The following is a 15825-nucleotide window of genomic DNA, read 5'->3' as shown; positions in this document are numbered from 1 at the left end:
ATATATGTATATATATATATCAGAATTATTATCTCAATCAAATTAATTAACATATCCATCACCACCCATACTATACCTTAGATTCTCAGAACTAATTCATCTTATAGCTGAAATTTTGTATCATTTATCCTTTCACCAACATCTCCCCATTTCCCCCACTCCCTAGCCCCAAGCAAACATCATTCTTCTAGTTGTTTCTGTGAATTTGACTTTTAGATTCCACGCATAAGTGAGATCATACAGTATTTGTCTTTCTGTGTCGGGGTTATTTGACTCAGCGTAATGTCCTCCAGGTTTACCCATGGTGTCACAAATGGCAGGATTTCCTTTTCTGTGAAGGCTGAATGGTATTCCATTGTATAGATGTCTGTCAGATGGCCTAGAGGTCTAAAGTACCAAGTTCAAAGTACATCAGCCATTTTTTTTTTTTTTTTTTTTTTTGACACGGAGTCTCGCTCAGTCGCCCAGGCTGGAGTGCAGTGGTGTGATCTCGGCTCACTGCAAGCACCACCTCCCGGGTTCACGCCATTCTCCTGCCTCAGCCTCCCAAGTAACTGGGACTACAGGCGCCCGCCGCCACGCCCGGCTAATTTTTTGCATTTTTAGTAGAGACGGGGTTTCACCATGTTAGCCAGGATGGTCTTGATCTTCTGACCTCGTGATCCGCCCACCTCGGCCTCCTGAAGTGCTGGGATTCACTATGCTTCCCTAGTCTTGGTCCAGGCCAGTGGTTGGTCAACACTAGTTGCCTGGAGAAAACACCTAGAAAGATCTAAAATGATGCTGATGCCTGGATCCTGCAAGCAAGAGATCCTGATTTAATTGTTCTGGGGCACAAATTGTCACGATTTTTTTTTAAGTTCTCCAGGTGATCTAGTTAAGGTGCAGAACTATATAGTTAACCTTTCAAATTCGTGAAATGTGTAAACAGTTAGAATTATATGCTATTTATTTATTTTTATATTCACTCCTTTACTCTTGCATTCCACAAGTATTGACTGAATTCCAGCTCATTAAATGGACCAGGCGCTACGCTAGTGGCTGGATGTTTACTGGTGAATATGACTGGCTTGGATGCTTCATAGTCACTATAACAGTCACCTACGGCAGAGTATATTACACAAAATGAGACCGAGTCATAGCTTCGAATGACTGAAATTTATCTCTAGCCATGAAGACAAATAGTTCTAAAGTGAAATTACGAGATGTCAGGATGTTATTAACAGTAACAAGAAATCCTTCTCCCAGATTTTTTTTCATGCACTTTCTTGTTTTTTTTTTTTTTGTTTTTTTTTTTTTTTTTTTCTTTTAGAAATGTTCATTAATTTTCCAGCTATTCTTTCCCTGTTAAATCGTTAGAGTTTTAAATGTAGTGTTTAAACCTGAAGCATTGCTGTTCATGGACTAAGTAAAATTAACTGACCCGGTGAAAAACAGCATGTCATTTTGGTTCTTACTATTCATTTTCTTTAAAAGAGAGGTGGAAAGATAATAGCCAAAGGCAAATCCCACTAATTACATATAAACACTGTTGCGTCTATAGCTAGCATTTAATGAAAACACAGTTAATAGCACAGTATATCAAATGCAAATATATACTACTACAACTACAGCTAACCATTATAATAGCTAACATTTACTGAGCTTTATTTTGATGAAGCAAAAATAAAAGTGCTTTACATGTATTAACTCATTTCATTCTCAGGGGAAAAATGAGATGAGTACCATTATTATTTCTGTTTTAAAAGAAAAGGAGGCTGAAGCACAGAGAATTAATACATACGCACTGACCTTCTTTGTGCTAAACAAATGCACATGGACATAGATGTTTTGAAAACGTAGGTATGCACTCAAAATGCCTTTGTATTTCAGCTGCAAATTCTTCAAAGCCTCACACCGCACATCATTATTCTTGCTTGTTTTATAAAGAATGGCCTTGTTTTCCAGTTAATGTCATGAGTCAGGTAGTTCACGAGTCTCAGTTCAGCAGAATTTCCAGTGGAGAATGTTTTTATATGTTTTATATAAAAAGTAAGGATGTCAAATTCTAATCCATGGTATCAGAGTTTTGCCAGAACGTTGTTCAGACTGAAATAAAAAACATGATCTCCCATGGGATTCTCTTCCATAATGAAATCATTGAGATATGAAGTGCCCCAAGAGAAGAACTTTTCAAGTTCTAGCCATTGGCAAATAAGAAACCAATTGAGATTTGTTTTTAAAAGAAGATGGTGGAGCTGGTCCACCCGAGACCCCCTGAGCACCAACCCTAGTCCCCCGCGCGGCCCCTTATTCGCTCCGACAAGATGAAAGAAACAATCATGAACCAGGAAAAACTCGCCAAACTGCAGGCACAAGTGCGCATTGGTGGGAAAGGAACTGCTCGCAGAAAGAAGAAGGTGGTTCATAGAACAGCCACAGCAGATGATAAAAAACTTCAGTTCTCCTTAAAGAAGTTAGGGGTAAACAATATCTCCGGTATTGAAGAGGTGAATATGTTTACAAACCAAGGAACAGTGATCCACTTTAACAACCCTAAAGTTCAGGCATCTCTGGCAGCGAACACTTTCACCATTACAGGCCATGCTGAGACGAAGCAGCTGACAGAAATGCTACCCAGCATCTTAAACCAGCTTGGCGCAGATAGTCTGACTAGTTTAAGGAGACTGGCCGAAGCTCTGCCCAAACAATCTGTGGATGGAAAAGCACCACTTGCTACTGGAGAGGATGATGATGATGAAGTTCCAGATCTTGTGGAGAATTTTGATGAGGCTTCCAAGAATGAGGCAAACTGAATTGAGTCAACTTCTGAAGATAAAACTTGAAGAAGTTACTGGGAGCTGCTATTTTATATTATGACTGCTTTTTAAGAAATTTTTGTTTATGGATCTGATAAAATCTAGATCTCTAATATTTTTAAGCCCAAGCCCCTTGGACACTGCAGCTCTTTTCAGTTTTTGCTTATACACAATTCATTCTTTGCAGCTAATTAAGCCGAAGAAGCCTGGGAATCAAGTTTGAAACAAAGGTTAATAAAGTTCTTTGCCTAGTAAAAAAAAAAAAAAAAAAAAAAAAAAAAAAAAAATAAAAGAAGATGGTGTAATATTCCTATAGTTTGATATTAGGAGGGAAGCCAAAAACCTAAATTGTGGACCATCTGGAGAAGAAATATAATAAAGAAAGCCAACAAAAATATAATTACAACAACTGGCTTAGAAATAACAACTGCATTTATTAAGAACAGCCAAAGCAGGGATGTCAAGATCGAAATCAGAGTTAAATTTCCACTTCAGCTTGACTCTGGGACTAGGAAGAGAACATGCTCTTATGTGGAGAGTCAATCCTACAAGCAAGAGATATGAGAATAATTTGGTAAAAAGTCAGAGATAGAATCCACATTTAAAACCATCTTATTGTTTTTCAAAAGAAATAAATAACTAAAGAGCTTCAACGCTATGTGAGATTCTATTATTGTTTCTACCTGAGAGTGTGAAGATAAGGCAATCATGAAGCTTAAGTCTGACGATGTACGTGAAAACACAATGGCCACAAAAATAAACAAAGGACATGGTTAAAAAATAAAATGTATGATTTAGTTTAAGAATAAAATCATTGAAATAGACTTAGATGTAGTCGTTAAAAGACAACCCATAGATATCATCAATCAAAATGTCTCTGCTTCCTATAGTATTCTAACAGGAATTCATTGAATTCACCACTACAAGGAACATATTTTTATTATATGTACAGATATGCTTCATTCATTTAGAATATGTGGCAGGCATCATGATAAGCATGGTTACTGAAATAAATACAGAAATATGTCTTTTTCCTCATGCCATCACAGATTTGCAGAGTGTGAAAAATTTTTTTAAATTATAATACAATGTATAAAGAAAATAAAATAGGAGGATTGATTTGGTGAATGAGTAAAAGGTGATGCTAGCAATTACCTGAGTGGAAACAGAGCTAAGTATTTCTTTGGAGGTGAAAGGAGAGGCCATGAAAGATGTGAACAAGAGCTCAGTGCCATAAAAGGAAAGGTTAGCCTGCTGGGAGAGCTTCAGGTAGTTTTGTGGGAATGTATTAAGAGGGATGGAAGATGATTCAAGAGCAGTAAGGGGGCAGTGAATTGAAACAAAATAAAAAAGAGTTTTACCCTTCGATTGCTGGGGAATCAGCAATAGATTTTCTGAGTGGAATTGATGCAAACTGATCAACCTTTGCATAGTAAGCTACAACTTAAAACTTGATTATACAGTAAATTGACCACATTTTGACATTTGGATTTTTGACTCAGAGTAAGAGGAGTCCACATTGTGTTATGGAAAATGTATGTAGATCTAACTCCTTCGTCTTTTGTGGTCTTTGGAATATAGGTATCTCAAATGGTCACTCAAAACTGATCCTAATTTTTTTACCTGCTAGGAAATGTTGAGATGTTTACTATCTCGGCTTTCTGGACATATCATATTGTATCCCTTTCAGCTATACAGTTTGGTCACTACCCATCTCCTTAGCACCATATTGCACTTGCAAATCCACTCACCCTTCCTATCTGTGCTCTGGAACATCAGCTGACCCTCCAGTGGCCTTCTCCTTGCTCTCTTCCACTGTCAGTCCTCTGTTCCTGCTCTGCCAATTGCCTGGCCTCATCTTTCCTCTTCTCTTCTGTTTATTTACTAGGGAATGTCTTCAAAGTTTCAACTTCCTTAGGTGAAGACTCCCTTGGAGAGAAACTCCCTTGGAAACACTCTGACCTATCACCCCTCAAAATTTAAAGAAATCTCCTCCATAGCACATTTGCCATTTGTATTTTAATTGTGTTTGGGTGATGACTGACTTGAGCCCCTCTAGGTGACCCTTCTGTCTCTCCAGAATGTCCAGTGGGAACACGGCTGTCCGGGAGGCTTAACTTCGTGACTGAAACTCCCTTCAGAGACTACAGTGTGTTGGCTGTACACCAAGTCTGGTGAAGGGGGGACAATTTTCCTCTATGAGTTCTGCCAGGGAAGCTTTTGGGATTGCCTATGGTAGATACCGAAATAGCATAGATTTCAGGTTTGTGTTCAGAAACCAGATTTTTTATTTTTCTAGTTAGTTGTCTGCATTTAAACATACAGAAGTTTCAACAAACAGATGTATTATTATAACTTTCTTTTTCTCTTTTATAGTGTTTGCTTTTTGTGTGATGTTCAACAGGTTATTTTGAAACCCAAGAGTCCATAACTATTTCCTTTTCTTTCTTTCTTTCTTTCTTTCTTTCTCTTTCTTTCTTTCTTTCTTTCTTTCTTTCTTTCTTTCTTTCTTTCTTTCTTTCTTTCTTTCTTTCTTTCTTTCTTTCTTTCTTTCTTCCTTCCTTCCTTCCTTCCTTCCTTCCTTCCTTCCTTCCTTCCTTCCCTCCCTCCTTCCTTCCTTCCTTTCTTCTTTGTTTCTTTCTTTCTTTCTTTCTTCCTCTCTTTCTTTCTGTCTCTCTCTCTCTTTCTTTTTCTTTCCTTTTCTTTCTTTCTTTCTTTTTTTTTTTTTTTTTGAGACAGAGTCTCATTCTGTCACCCAGGCTGGAGTGCAGTGACGCAATCTTGGCTCACCGCAACCTCCACCTCCCAGGTTCAAGCAATTATCATGCCTCAGCCTCCAGAGTGGCTGGGATTACAGGTGTGCACCACCGTGCCTGGCTAATTTTTGTATTTTTTAGTAGAGACAAGATTTCACCATGTTGGCCAGGCTGGTCTCAAACTCCTGACCTCAGGTGATCCACCTCCCTTGGCCTCCCAAAGTGCTGGGATTAGAGGCGTGAGCCACCTTGCCCGGCCAGAATGTATTTTCTCCTAGGTATTATTGCATAATTTGAAGTTATGATCGTAACCACTTTGGAATTATAATCAATTTGGTATACAAGGTAAAGTATAGATAAACGTATTTTTCTTTCAAAAGGATATTATCTTTTTAATTTTATTATTATTATTTGAGATGGAGTTTCACTCTTGTTGCCTAGGCTGGAGTGCAATAGTGTGAAATCGGTTTACCACAACCTCTGCCTCCCGGGTTCAAGCAATTCTCCTGCCTCAGCCTCCCGGTTAACTGGGATTACAGGCACGTTCCACCATGCCCAGGTAATTTTTTGTATTTTTAGTAGAGATGGGGTTTCATCATGTTTGCCAGGCTGGTCTCGAACTCCTGACCTCAGGTGATCCACCCACCTCGACCTCCCAAAGTGCAGGGATTACAGGCGTGAGGCACCGTGCCTGGCCCTCAAAAGGGTGTTATCTATAGTTGTATGATTTGTTAACTTGTGAGTGGCTGGATAAATGGTTTATCATACCTCCTGTACATTTCTTTACAACTTTCTATGAGTCTATAATCATCTAAAAATGAAAAGTGTTTTTTAAAAATGGTGTTAGCCAATTTCCCCAACATAAGCACTTTTAGTGTTTCAAAAACCTAACTAAATGAGTGTATTTTTCCCAAGATAAGTATGTGTAGGCTAATCACTTGAATTTATTGAAAATCTCATTATCTCCTGCACTATCTATTGGGAGACTAATTATTGACCTTCTGGTTTCCAGCATCTTCTCTGAAGTACAAATCAGATCATGCTATTGATCTCTCCTTCACTCTCAAAACTTAGAAGCACTTCTTTTGTAATAGGTGTTCCCCTTGACCAGCGTCATCTGTGACACCACCTTCTTTCCTTTAGATCATTTCTTTTTACCCTCTTCAATAATTCGAGACCTACCAAGGGTGTTTTATAGCACGTGCAATCATTCAGGCCTCCTTCTCACCATGGAATTTATTATCATGTGCTGATTAGAAATTCTAAATCATAGTAATTCTTGTCTTTGATCATAAAATTGAAATACAAATTATTATGACCATTTACTTAATTCATTTTCAAATTTGTATTGTGAAAAAAATAATAATAATGATTCAGAGTCACATAGCCCTGGGACTATGTGTTAGCTTTCTACGCTTAGGCTCCTTTAATACTGAGCTTTCTTTCCCGTAAATGGGGACAAGCACACCTACCTTATAAGGTTACCATGGGTATAAAACAGCTAGTAGACAGGCACTGTGTATGGTATGGCAGATACTCAATAGTTCTTACCCCCTCATCCCTTACCTCCTATGCAACGTCCTCTTAATTCATTTTGTTAGACAAATTCATTCAAACTGTGGAGAAGAAGTAACAAGAGATTGTTGATAGTGAAAACTTTGAGAACCAAAGTCAATTTGCAGCTAATTTTATAAATAACACAAGAAGGGCACAGTCAGGATTAGCACTCAGGTCTCTGTGAATCCAACTGAAGGCTGCTTCACTATGTTTCCCTGATAGTTAAGACCACGTGTGAATTTCCTGCATTGAGTGTTTAGATTTTCAAAATGCAGGCCATATAAATTAGAGCCAAGAGATATCTTGACCATCACTGTTCTAATATTGACCTCACCAGTGTTTTAGACGGAATGGATGGGGACTACATTTGATTTCCATCAGCATGAAAATAAAAACTCTGACATTCTTGGCAAATGAACCTGTGTGGGTCTCTTAGGTGACTAGCAGTGATGAAAAGTTAGAGGGAGTTGGGTTCCCCGTAATGATAAGGATAATTGGATTGGGGACACAGGTCTAGGCTCTATCTGGGACACATGCTCAGCTCTGACATGGGAGTGCTCAGCTCAGTACAGGCATTTTATAATATACGTTGTGGTTACATTGACTTTCTCCTCTGTGGCGTAAATTCAGGCTTCGGAATCCAGAGTAGTCCCTAAACCACATGAGGTCCCTGACAGCTAGAGGTGTCTGTAATCGGATCCTACTATAACTCAGAAAGGTTGTTTCTATTTCAACACAGTAAAAGCCACTATAAGAATGTTTACTTTCACTGATACAATAATGGTTTTGCTAAAAATTAGCAACTTTGCTTAATATATTTGGTGTGTGTGTGAACAAAGAAAGGTAACTGACAATAAAGTAAACATTTGCTTTATGGATAAATGTGAGTAAAATATTATAGTTATTACTGCTTTTGCTTTTGCATAGTGAACAAAATATATTCATGAATGTATTCATTGGTAAATAATGCCTAGTGATAATTTACATTTTTCTTTTTTTTTTTTTTTTCTTTTTTTTGAGATGGAGTCTCGCTCTGTCGCCCGGGCTGGAGTGCAGTGGCCGGATCTCAGCTCACTGCAAGCTCCGCCTCCCGGGTTTACGCCATTCTCCTGCCTCAGCCTCCCAAGTAGCTGGGACTACAGACGTCCGCCACCTCGCCTGGCTAGCTTTTTGTATTTTTTAGTAGAGACGGGGTTTCACTGTGTTAGCCAGGATGGTCTCGATCTCCTGACCTCGTGATCCGCCCGTCTCGGCCTCCCAAAGTGCTGGGATTACAGGCTTGAGCCACCGCGCCCAGCCTACATTTTTCTAAAGACTAAAATTGAATGAGGAGTGAAGTTGGCAGCACATGTTATTGGCATTCTTGATCTATTCAATTGAAATTTTTATTTTTTTTTCATTTGAGTAAAGTGGTCTTGGTATTAAGTGACAGTTAAGATTTTTCTTAAAATTAAGAACAAGAAACTAATGTTTGAGTCACTGCAGTGATAATAGAGGAGACTTGAATCTACTTGAGAAAAGCAAGTAGACTATTTTCCAAAGACCCTACATGGGAATTTGTCATTCATTAACTTAGTACATTTATCATAGGCCAGAATCTAGCCTTTAAACTTACAGACTTTAAATTTTATTTTCTCCGAACAGCAAGAATGCATTCATTAACCAAGACTGATTTATAAGTCAGAACAAAATTACTATTTTATGAGAAAATGACAATCTGAAAGCCTGGTATACACCTGTCAGCATGATCTGTGTATCTTGTCCTCATCAATCACTCAGGAATCACAATCTTACAATCTTACTTAGGTCCCTTTCTGTTGAGTGTGAGGTCAGATCCCAAGTCATCAGTTGGCCAGGCTAAAAGAACTTGAACTGAATCGGCTCTGGGCAGGATGGTGCCCACTGGAATCACTGAATACAGTGCCTTCTCCCATACCAGTGCTTTGCTGGAACCTTCACACATTGCTTCTCTCATTCCCTTTTCTATGTTTTCATGGCTGTCCATTTCCATTTCTGATAAGTGTATTCTTTCTTTAGATATATTAACACATTTAATTGAGTTACACCTAATCTTAAAGGGTGGAACTATATGCACCATCTCTTTAAATTGCTTTTTATATATCAACATTGTTTGTGATCTAAAAGTTCAATGTTCAAAGAGCAGTCTCATTGTCCTCCTTCTATATTTTTAGAGAAGCCTCAGTAGAATCCCTGAAAGCAACCACAGTTCAGAAAACAAACATAAAATAGAAATGTTTTTCCATTGCTCTAAGGGATGGCCTGCACTAAGAAGGGTAGGTTCTATTTATGAATTATGGAATGAGCTAATCTTAAGGTCTTTACAATTGACTGTTCAAATGCTGGCAGATCTTTTCTTCCTGTTTATTTTGCTAAAGCCAATCTAGAGTGTTCCACTCTAATGTGTTTCTAATCAACCTATGAGATATGTCCACACTGATCATCTTAGTAGGTCCTGTCACACAAAATTTTAGAAATATTCCATTTTTAGTGCAATGTTTCTCTAAATTATTTCTTATCTTTCAATATTTGAATAAAAAATTAAGAGATTTTTTATTATTATAATTTTTTAAAAGAAGTGTCAAAGTCTATACATAGCCAGACCTAAGTTTTCCTGAAAATCAATGCCAGACTTTGAGAATGATTCCCTGGTTTAAATTTATTTCTTCATCTTACGGAAATCATTGTGGGTTAATTCACCTTTTTTATTTTTTCTAAAAAAATATACCTGGTATAGTATGAATTTATGTCACTAAAAATTGAATAGGGTTTATTTTTTATTGATCTTTAGGTCAAACAGAGTATCTATACTGTCTAGGTCAATAAAAATAAAATAAATATAAAAAATCAATTCTGATATTTTATACCCCCAAATTATCATTTATATGTAGTGCAGGAAACAAACTGTTTAAAGATTTATGTTCCCCTTCTACAGAGCAATTCAAAGAGATGGTATAAAGTTCAACCTCCTAACACTTAGGTGTAACTCAATTATAGGAAGCAGCTACCTAGCAAGGGAATGCATTTCCCAGGAATATTTGAATCTCAGCGTATCTGGTGACTGATTCTTGATGACAGATTTTGAGTGAAAATAATACAAGCCATCTCCACACCTCTACTCTACCTTCCACCTAAACATGGAGTAGTCAAATAACATAAAGGATGATAGAACGACATGACAAAATAAACCTAAGATCTTCGATCACCATGTAACAGTTCAATTGCTGAACACCCATACTGAACACTTGTATGAGTGAAAATTAGCTTATATTTTGTTTATCTATATAGCATTTAGTGTTACCTGAAATAATCACTATATATAGCAGAACCTCAGAATCTAGAAAACCAATGTTAAAATAAATGTTAGAAGTAATTTAATCTATTCTCCCTTAAGCATTACCCAAGACATGAATTCATTTGAGGACAAGTTTGAGGTTTGGAGATAAGAGGGCATAGCTAAGACATGCGTTTTCCCAAAGCTAGTATGCCAACTCCGGTATTCATTGACCTTTTCTTCACTTATCCAGCTGATTTCATAGACCCTCAAAATGCATACTTGGCTCTGAACTAGGAGAAGCAATATGCAATAAATAAAAAGGAAAAACAAGGGATACTTTTCCCCTGATTGAATAGAACATAGTCTAATGATTAAAGAAGAATTTTATTCTTAGGGTTCTTAATTATCAACATGGCCTCAAGTCATTCGGAGGTCTATGTTTAAGTGAAGGGCAAATAAATGAAGAGTGTAATATCAGTGGAGAATGATCAATACTAAGTGTACAAAAACACCTTAAAATGGGAAAATTAAAGTAGAGGAATGACTGAGGAGAAGGCAAAGAAAATGGGCCAAATCATGTAGACAAACGGGAGCAGAGATCAAATTCTAGACCTAACGGCCTCAGTTCTATTCAATTTGTATTGGTTTTCTGTCAACTAAAGCTAATGTAGTTGAATATTCATTGTTTTAAATGCTTTTTTGGATTGTGTACAGTATCCATTGTGAACATTCAAGGGTACGTATAAATAGTAAAAACATTTTTTTTGGTCAGACCCTTTACGTGCCCTTAATTGTTAAAATACATGGGAAACTGCAAACCAATCTGCTTCCAACTTTGACTTCAGTGGAATTATTTGCATATATGGAAAAATAAGATGCATAGTTGAGCTCTCCGTGGCCAAACAGGAATACATTAGCTTTTGTCCTGTGCCAAGACAATAATATTTTCTCACTGAGATGGTGACTTTGTTGCAGCCCTTCAGCAAATCGATAAGCATGAGTTTCCTCACTCCTGAAGATCATATCCATCCTGAACAGCTCAAAGAAATGCCAACCAAACACAAATAAATGACAACCTTCAGATTTCTACTAAGCCTGTGCCGGTTAAATGGAGATGGAAGTAGAGTATTTATTGCCTGGTGTTTCTGTGAAGATTCAAGGAAAGAATTCATGACATATATTAGTACAGTGCCTGGCACAGGCTAATAAATGGAGTTATGACTAACTGTTGTTATTGGTACCTGAATGTTTCTTAGTTTTCTCATCTTCTGGGGTTATTCCCCATAACTCAGTACCCTAATTCCTTGTGGAACAGGAGTCCAGTGTCCTCCTTCGAATACATCTGATGACCCTTAGCCAGTGTGTACCACTTGCCAGGATTTCTTCTTGACCCCCTTCTCCTCCATCTAATTTTCTATGCGTCTAAAATCACTACTGTTGGACTTACTGCTGTTCTTCATGCAGCCACGATGCTCAGTAATCTAATTTGATTCAAAACATGGGGCCACAGCCTCTCCTTCCATTTACTTTTAAATCACTCTGTAGTTGTTAGCAAATATTATTGTAAACACAGTTTACTCTAGGGAATTATGTGAAAAACAACTGTTCACCCTTTCATAACCAAAATGTCTATTCCCTAAATAAAAGGTCCTTCTCCCCCAGATTCAATAGCTGTCTATAGCTGTTTCCATTCGCAGGGTTCCCAATTTCCTAGCCCAGCTCCCTGTTGCTTGGGCCCACTGTTGTTAAGGGGTACTTAGCCTGAAACAACTTAACTGGAGAAGAGAAACTGACCAGGGTTTATGAAAACAGAATGTGCAAAAATCATAGAACAGAAGAATAATGATGTTCACCAAGAATTCATAGAAAGTAGGAAGGTCCCTTTTTGAAATTGAAATTATTATTATTTTTTTCATTTGGGTAAAGTGGCCTTGGTATTAGGTGACAGTTAAGATTTTTCTTAAAATTAAGAACAAGAAACTAATGTTTGAGTCACTGCAGTGATAATAGAGGAGACTATAATGAAATGAAAAAGGGTACTGCAACCCTGACCAACTAGGTGGTAAGCAGAGAGCAAGGCTGTGTCTTGTGGGAAGCATGGAGGGATGTCTGCCAGTGCTCGCGTAGGAAACAACAATACCACAAAGGAAATACACTGGGGTAAGTGTGGAGACTTCAGATTCAAGAACATCTTGCCTACCAGAAAGTCACTGAAACTTCTACTGGCCTTGGCAGCAGGCATTGTAAGAAACTGAGACAAATATATCCTGAACACATAATTTCTTACCTGTCATTTAAAATCTAGTGCTATAAGGAAGGAAACCCTTACTCCTTCCAGTCTCTAAGACAGTTGAAACCAAGTTTATGGGCTACCCCAAAGAAAACAAATGATTACTTACTTTCAAGTAATTTCCAGAGACCCTGCTTATCCCCTAGTTAAAAAAAAAAATTTTTTTTCAGAGTAGTTTACAGCTTCTTTGTCCAACTTTTCCTATCCTGACACTTACTTGTCATTTAGCTCTTCATTCGGCAAATACTAAGTTCATATCAGCACTTTTCTGGTGGCTAAGCATATACCAGTATATAAGACTATGCCAAGGAGTAAATATTGTAGAAAGGTAAACATATAAATACTAATTTATAACAAATCAGATGTTTATAACTACTACTAAGAATAAACATGCAGGGATATAGGATACTAGGGGAGCAGGATTGGATATGATTTTGCATAAGATGATCAAGAAAGGTCTTCTGGGTAGGTGTGAGTCACTCGTGCAGTGACCTGAATGTAGTACCTACGTCTGGGTAATTGGTGTTCTAAGCATTTAGAAAAACAGTTGTCAAGGGCCTGGTATGAAGCATGCCTGGAGTGCTCACCCTTTCATAACCAAAATGTCTATTCCCTAAATAAAAGGTCCTTCTCCCCCAAATTCAAACTATGTAGGCACTGCTGGGATACAGATTCTGCTACAGTGCTATAACACCCTTTTTTGGTCCTGCTATATTGTACTGTTCTTATGATGATAATCATTATCATTATCATTGTAACTATGAACTCAGCAGCAAAAATGAACCTCAAACTGGATCTTGTGGGAAAGCAGACAGAAATAAAGCATAAAGGGAAGGAAGCTTCGTAGCTTGAAATACTCATCCACCAAAATTATCCTGAACCACATCACTTCAATTTGCCTTCCTTCTTCACCAGAGGGATGCTCTATCATATTGTATTTCTGTAACTTAAATATATATAATCCTTTCCAGAGATAAGCAAATTTAAATCAAACAGGCACAAGGATGTACTGACCATAACTAGATGGTTGGCAATATTCTATATATAATTAGAGTTATAAGACTTGATTTCATATGCTGAGGTATTTAATGTCTGGTTGGAGAAACAAAATGCATGCTTAATTGTAAGTAGAAATTTATGACTTAACATGGCACAGTAAATAGCAATCATATGTTGGATGAAGGGATACATTGGGTGTTCCATCTTGTTTTAAAGGTCACATATAAAACAGTCACTCAGAAATGCAAGAGGACTCAGAAATTAGGAGTAACAGACAATATATGGTGTGAGAGTCTTTGAATCTTCTCCCTAGGTATCATGTGTGGGCTGGGGGACATCTCTGAAATTCCAAATCCTAGACATTCATGATAGATATCCACCCAACCTTCTCATCTGCAGGCTTCCCCAACAAAGTAAATGACAGCACTGTACTTTTTAGCTGCTCAGGCCTAAAACTTGGAGACATCACTATCTTGTTCTTATAAGCCCCACGTCTAACTCATTAGCTTATCTGTGCCTTACCTTCAACATATATGCAAAGTCTGCCCGCAAACTCTGCCACAACCACTCCTCGCTGAGTCTCACGATTTCTCACCTGAACTATTGCACAAGCCACTTCATTCACATCTCCGCCTCCTCCCCTCCCCCCAGGAGTCTATTCTAAACAAAGCAGCTGAAGTGCTCTCTTGAACAGCTGAATTAGGTCTTGCCACTTCTCTGCTCAAAATCCTAGTGTAGCTACCCAGTTCTTGGGTTAAAATCTGGAAGTCATGCAATCAAATGAAAGACACTCAGTGGTACCGCATCTCCTGCTACCTCTTTGGACTCAGATTCCAACCCTTTCTTTTCCCTTATTCACTCTGGCCTCTTTGCTGCTCCTCACACACAAAGTATTATCTTGTTTTTACCTACTGTTCCCTGTGTAGCAAATACTTTTCCCCATGTATCTACAGGGCACTTTTCTATGCCCTTCACTGCCTCATCTCTGATTAAATATATTACCTTCTCAGAGCAGATGAACTCCTCAATAACTCCTCTAATCCTCCATTATCTGAACCCTGCATTTACCTTAGGTCATATACATTTTTGTTTATTTTCAACTCCCCATCTCCAATCCCACAGTAGAGTAAGCTCTGTAACAGTGGGGAATTTGTTTTGTTCACTGTGGTTTCCACAGCATATAGAACAATGGCTAGCACTGCAAACTGGTGCCACTCCAGCTCTAGAGCTAAGCTCAAGTTTGAAACATCAGTCCCAAAACTCACATACTGTTCTTGCCACATGACATGAAAATGACAAACATCATATTCTTTTTTTTTTCCTTTTTATCTAGGAAGTGTGAAGTATGTCTGGCTATGATGTTCTGGTACCTTTTGACCACAATTTACTGGGAAGATATTTGTTCAAATGTCAGAAGTACCTCAAAGGGATGTAAAAGAGTGATGGTTACATGAGTAGGATTAGGAACTCTCTGCTTCTGTGTAAGATTAGCCTTCTAGAAGTAAAAATAATCTAACATTTCATACATTTTAGCTTTTGTCTGATTTACAACTTACAGTGTCATATATTTATTTGTAAGCCTTAATATACATTATTTCCCTTTAAAAAAAAAAAAAAAGCTTACTCTTCAGTCCTCAATTTTTAAGTGTTTTATCTTTCTGGCTACTTTTCCTTGAGAATTTTTAACATGAAAAATAACACTGATAGAGTTCTAAGGAGTTAACAAGTACTTTTACAAAGTTGTAAGCTTTGCTGTTCAAAGCAGAGCAGGGCAACAATTTTACTGAGGCTTGGAGAAATTAAGTGTTTTCCTAATTTTACAGAGCTTATATTTGTCAAAGCCACACCCTTAACACAATTCTAACTTTCAAACTATTGGCAAACAAGGTATTGTTCAGGGCATAAGTTCTAAGTCTTCCAAATGCTGTATAATTTGAAGGTTTTTTTTTTGAGGTACTGACATTCTGGTTGATATAAAATGAATATTCAAGAAATAAGCTGTGGAGAAGGTAGGTGTTTTACATTCACTGAATAGCTTCCAATTTTGTGTCTGTATTTGATTTCTCACTACAACTATACAAGGATAACAATGCATGTCTTAGTATCCTTATCAGGCAGGATAGACAGTTA

At 37.6% G+C, this 15825-nt stretch overlaps 1 protein-coding gene across 1 annotated transcript; it reads left to right on the top strand.

The window, feature by feature from the left end:
* Positions 1 to 2240: 2240 nt before the first annotated feature.
* On the top strand, positions 2241 to 3085 carry LOC115897675 (transcription factor BTF3). The gene has a single exon (XM_030931347.1). It carries the CDS (start codon positions 2307 to 2309, stop codon positions 2793 to 2795), a length of 489 nt encoding a protein of 162 aa, XP_030787207.1. The 5' UTR covers positions 2241 to 2306; the 3' UTR covers positions 2796 to 3085.
* The last annotated feature ends 12740 nt before the right edge of the window (positions 3086 to 15825 follow it).

Source organism: Rhinopithecus roxellana, chromosome 5, assembly GCF_007565055.1.
Source record: "Rhinopithecus roxellana isolate Shanxi Qingling chromosome 5, ASM756505v1, whole genome shotgun sequence".
Taxonomy (NCBI): Eukaryota; Metazoa; Chordata; class Mammalia; order Primates; family Cercopithecidae; genus Rhinopithecus; species Rhinopithecus roxellana.
This window is presented reverse-complemented; position numbering and strand designations above follow the sequence as displayed.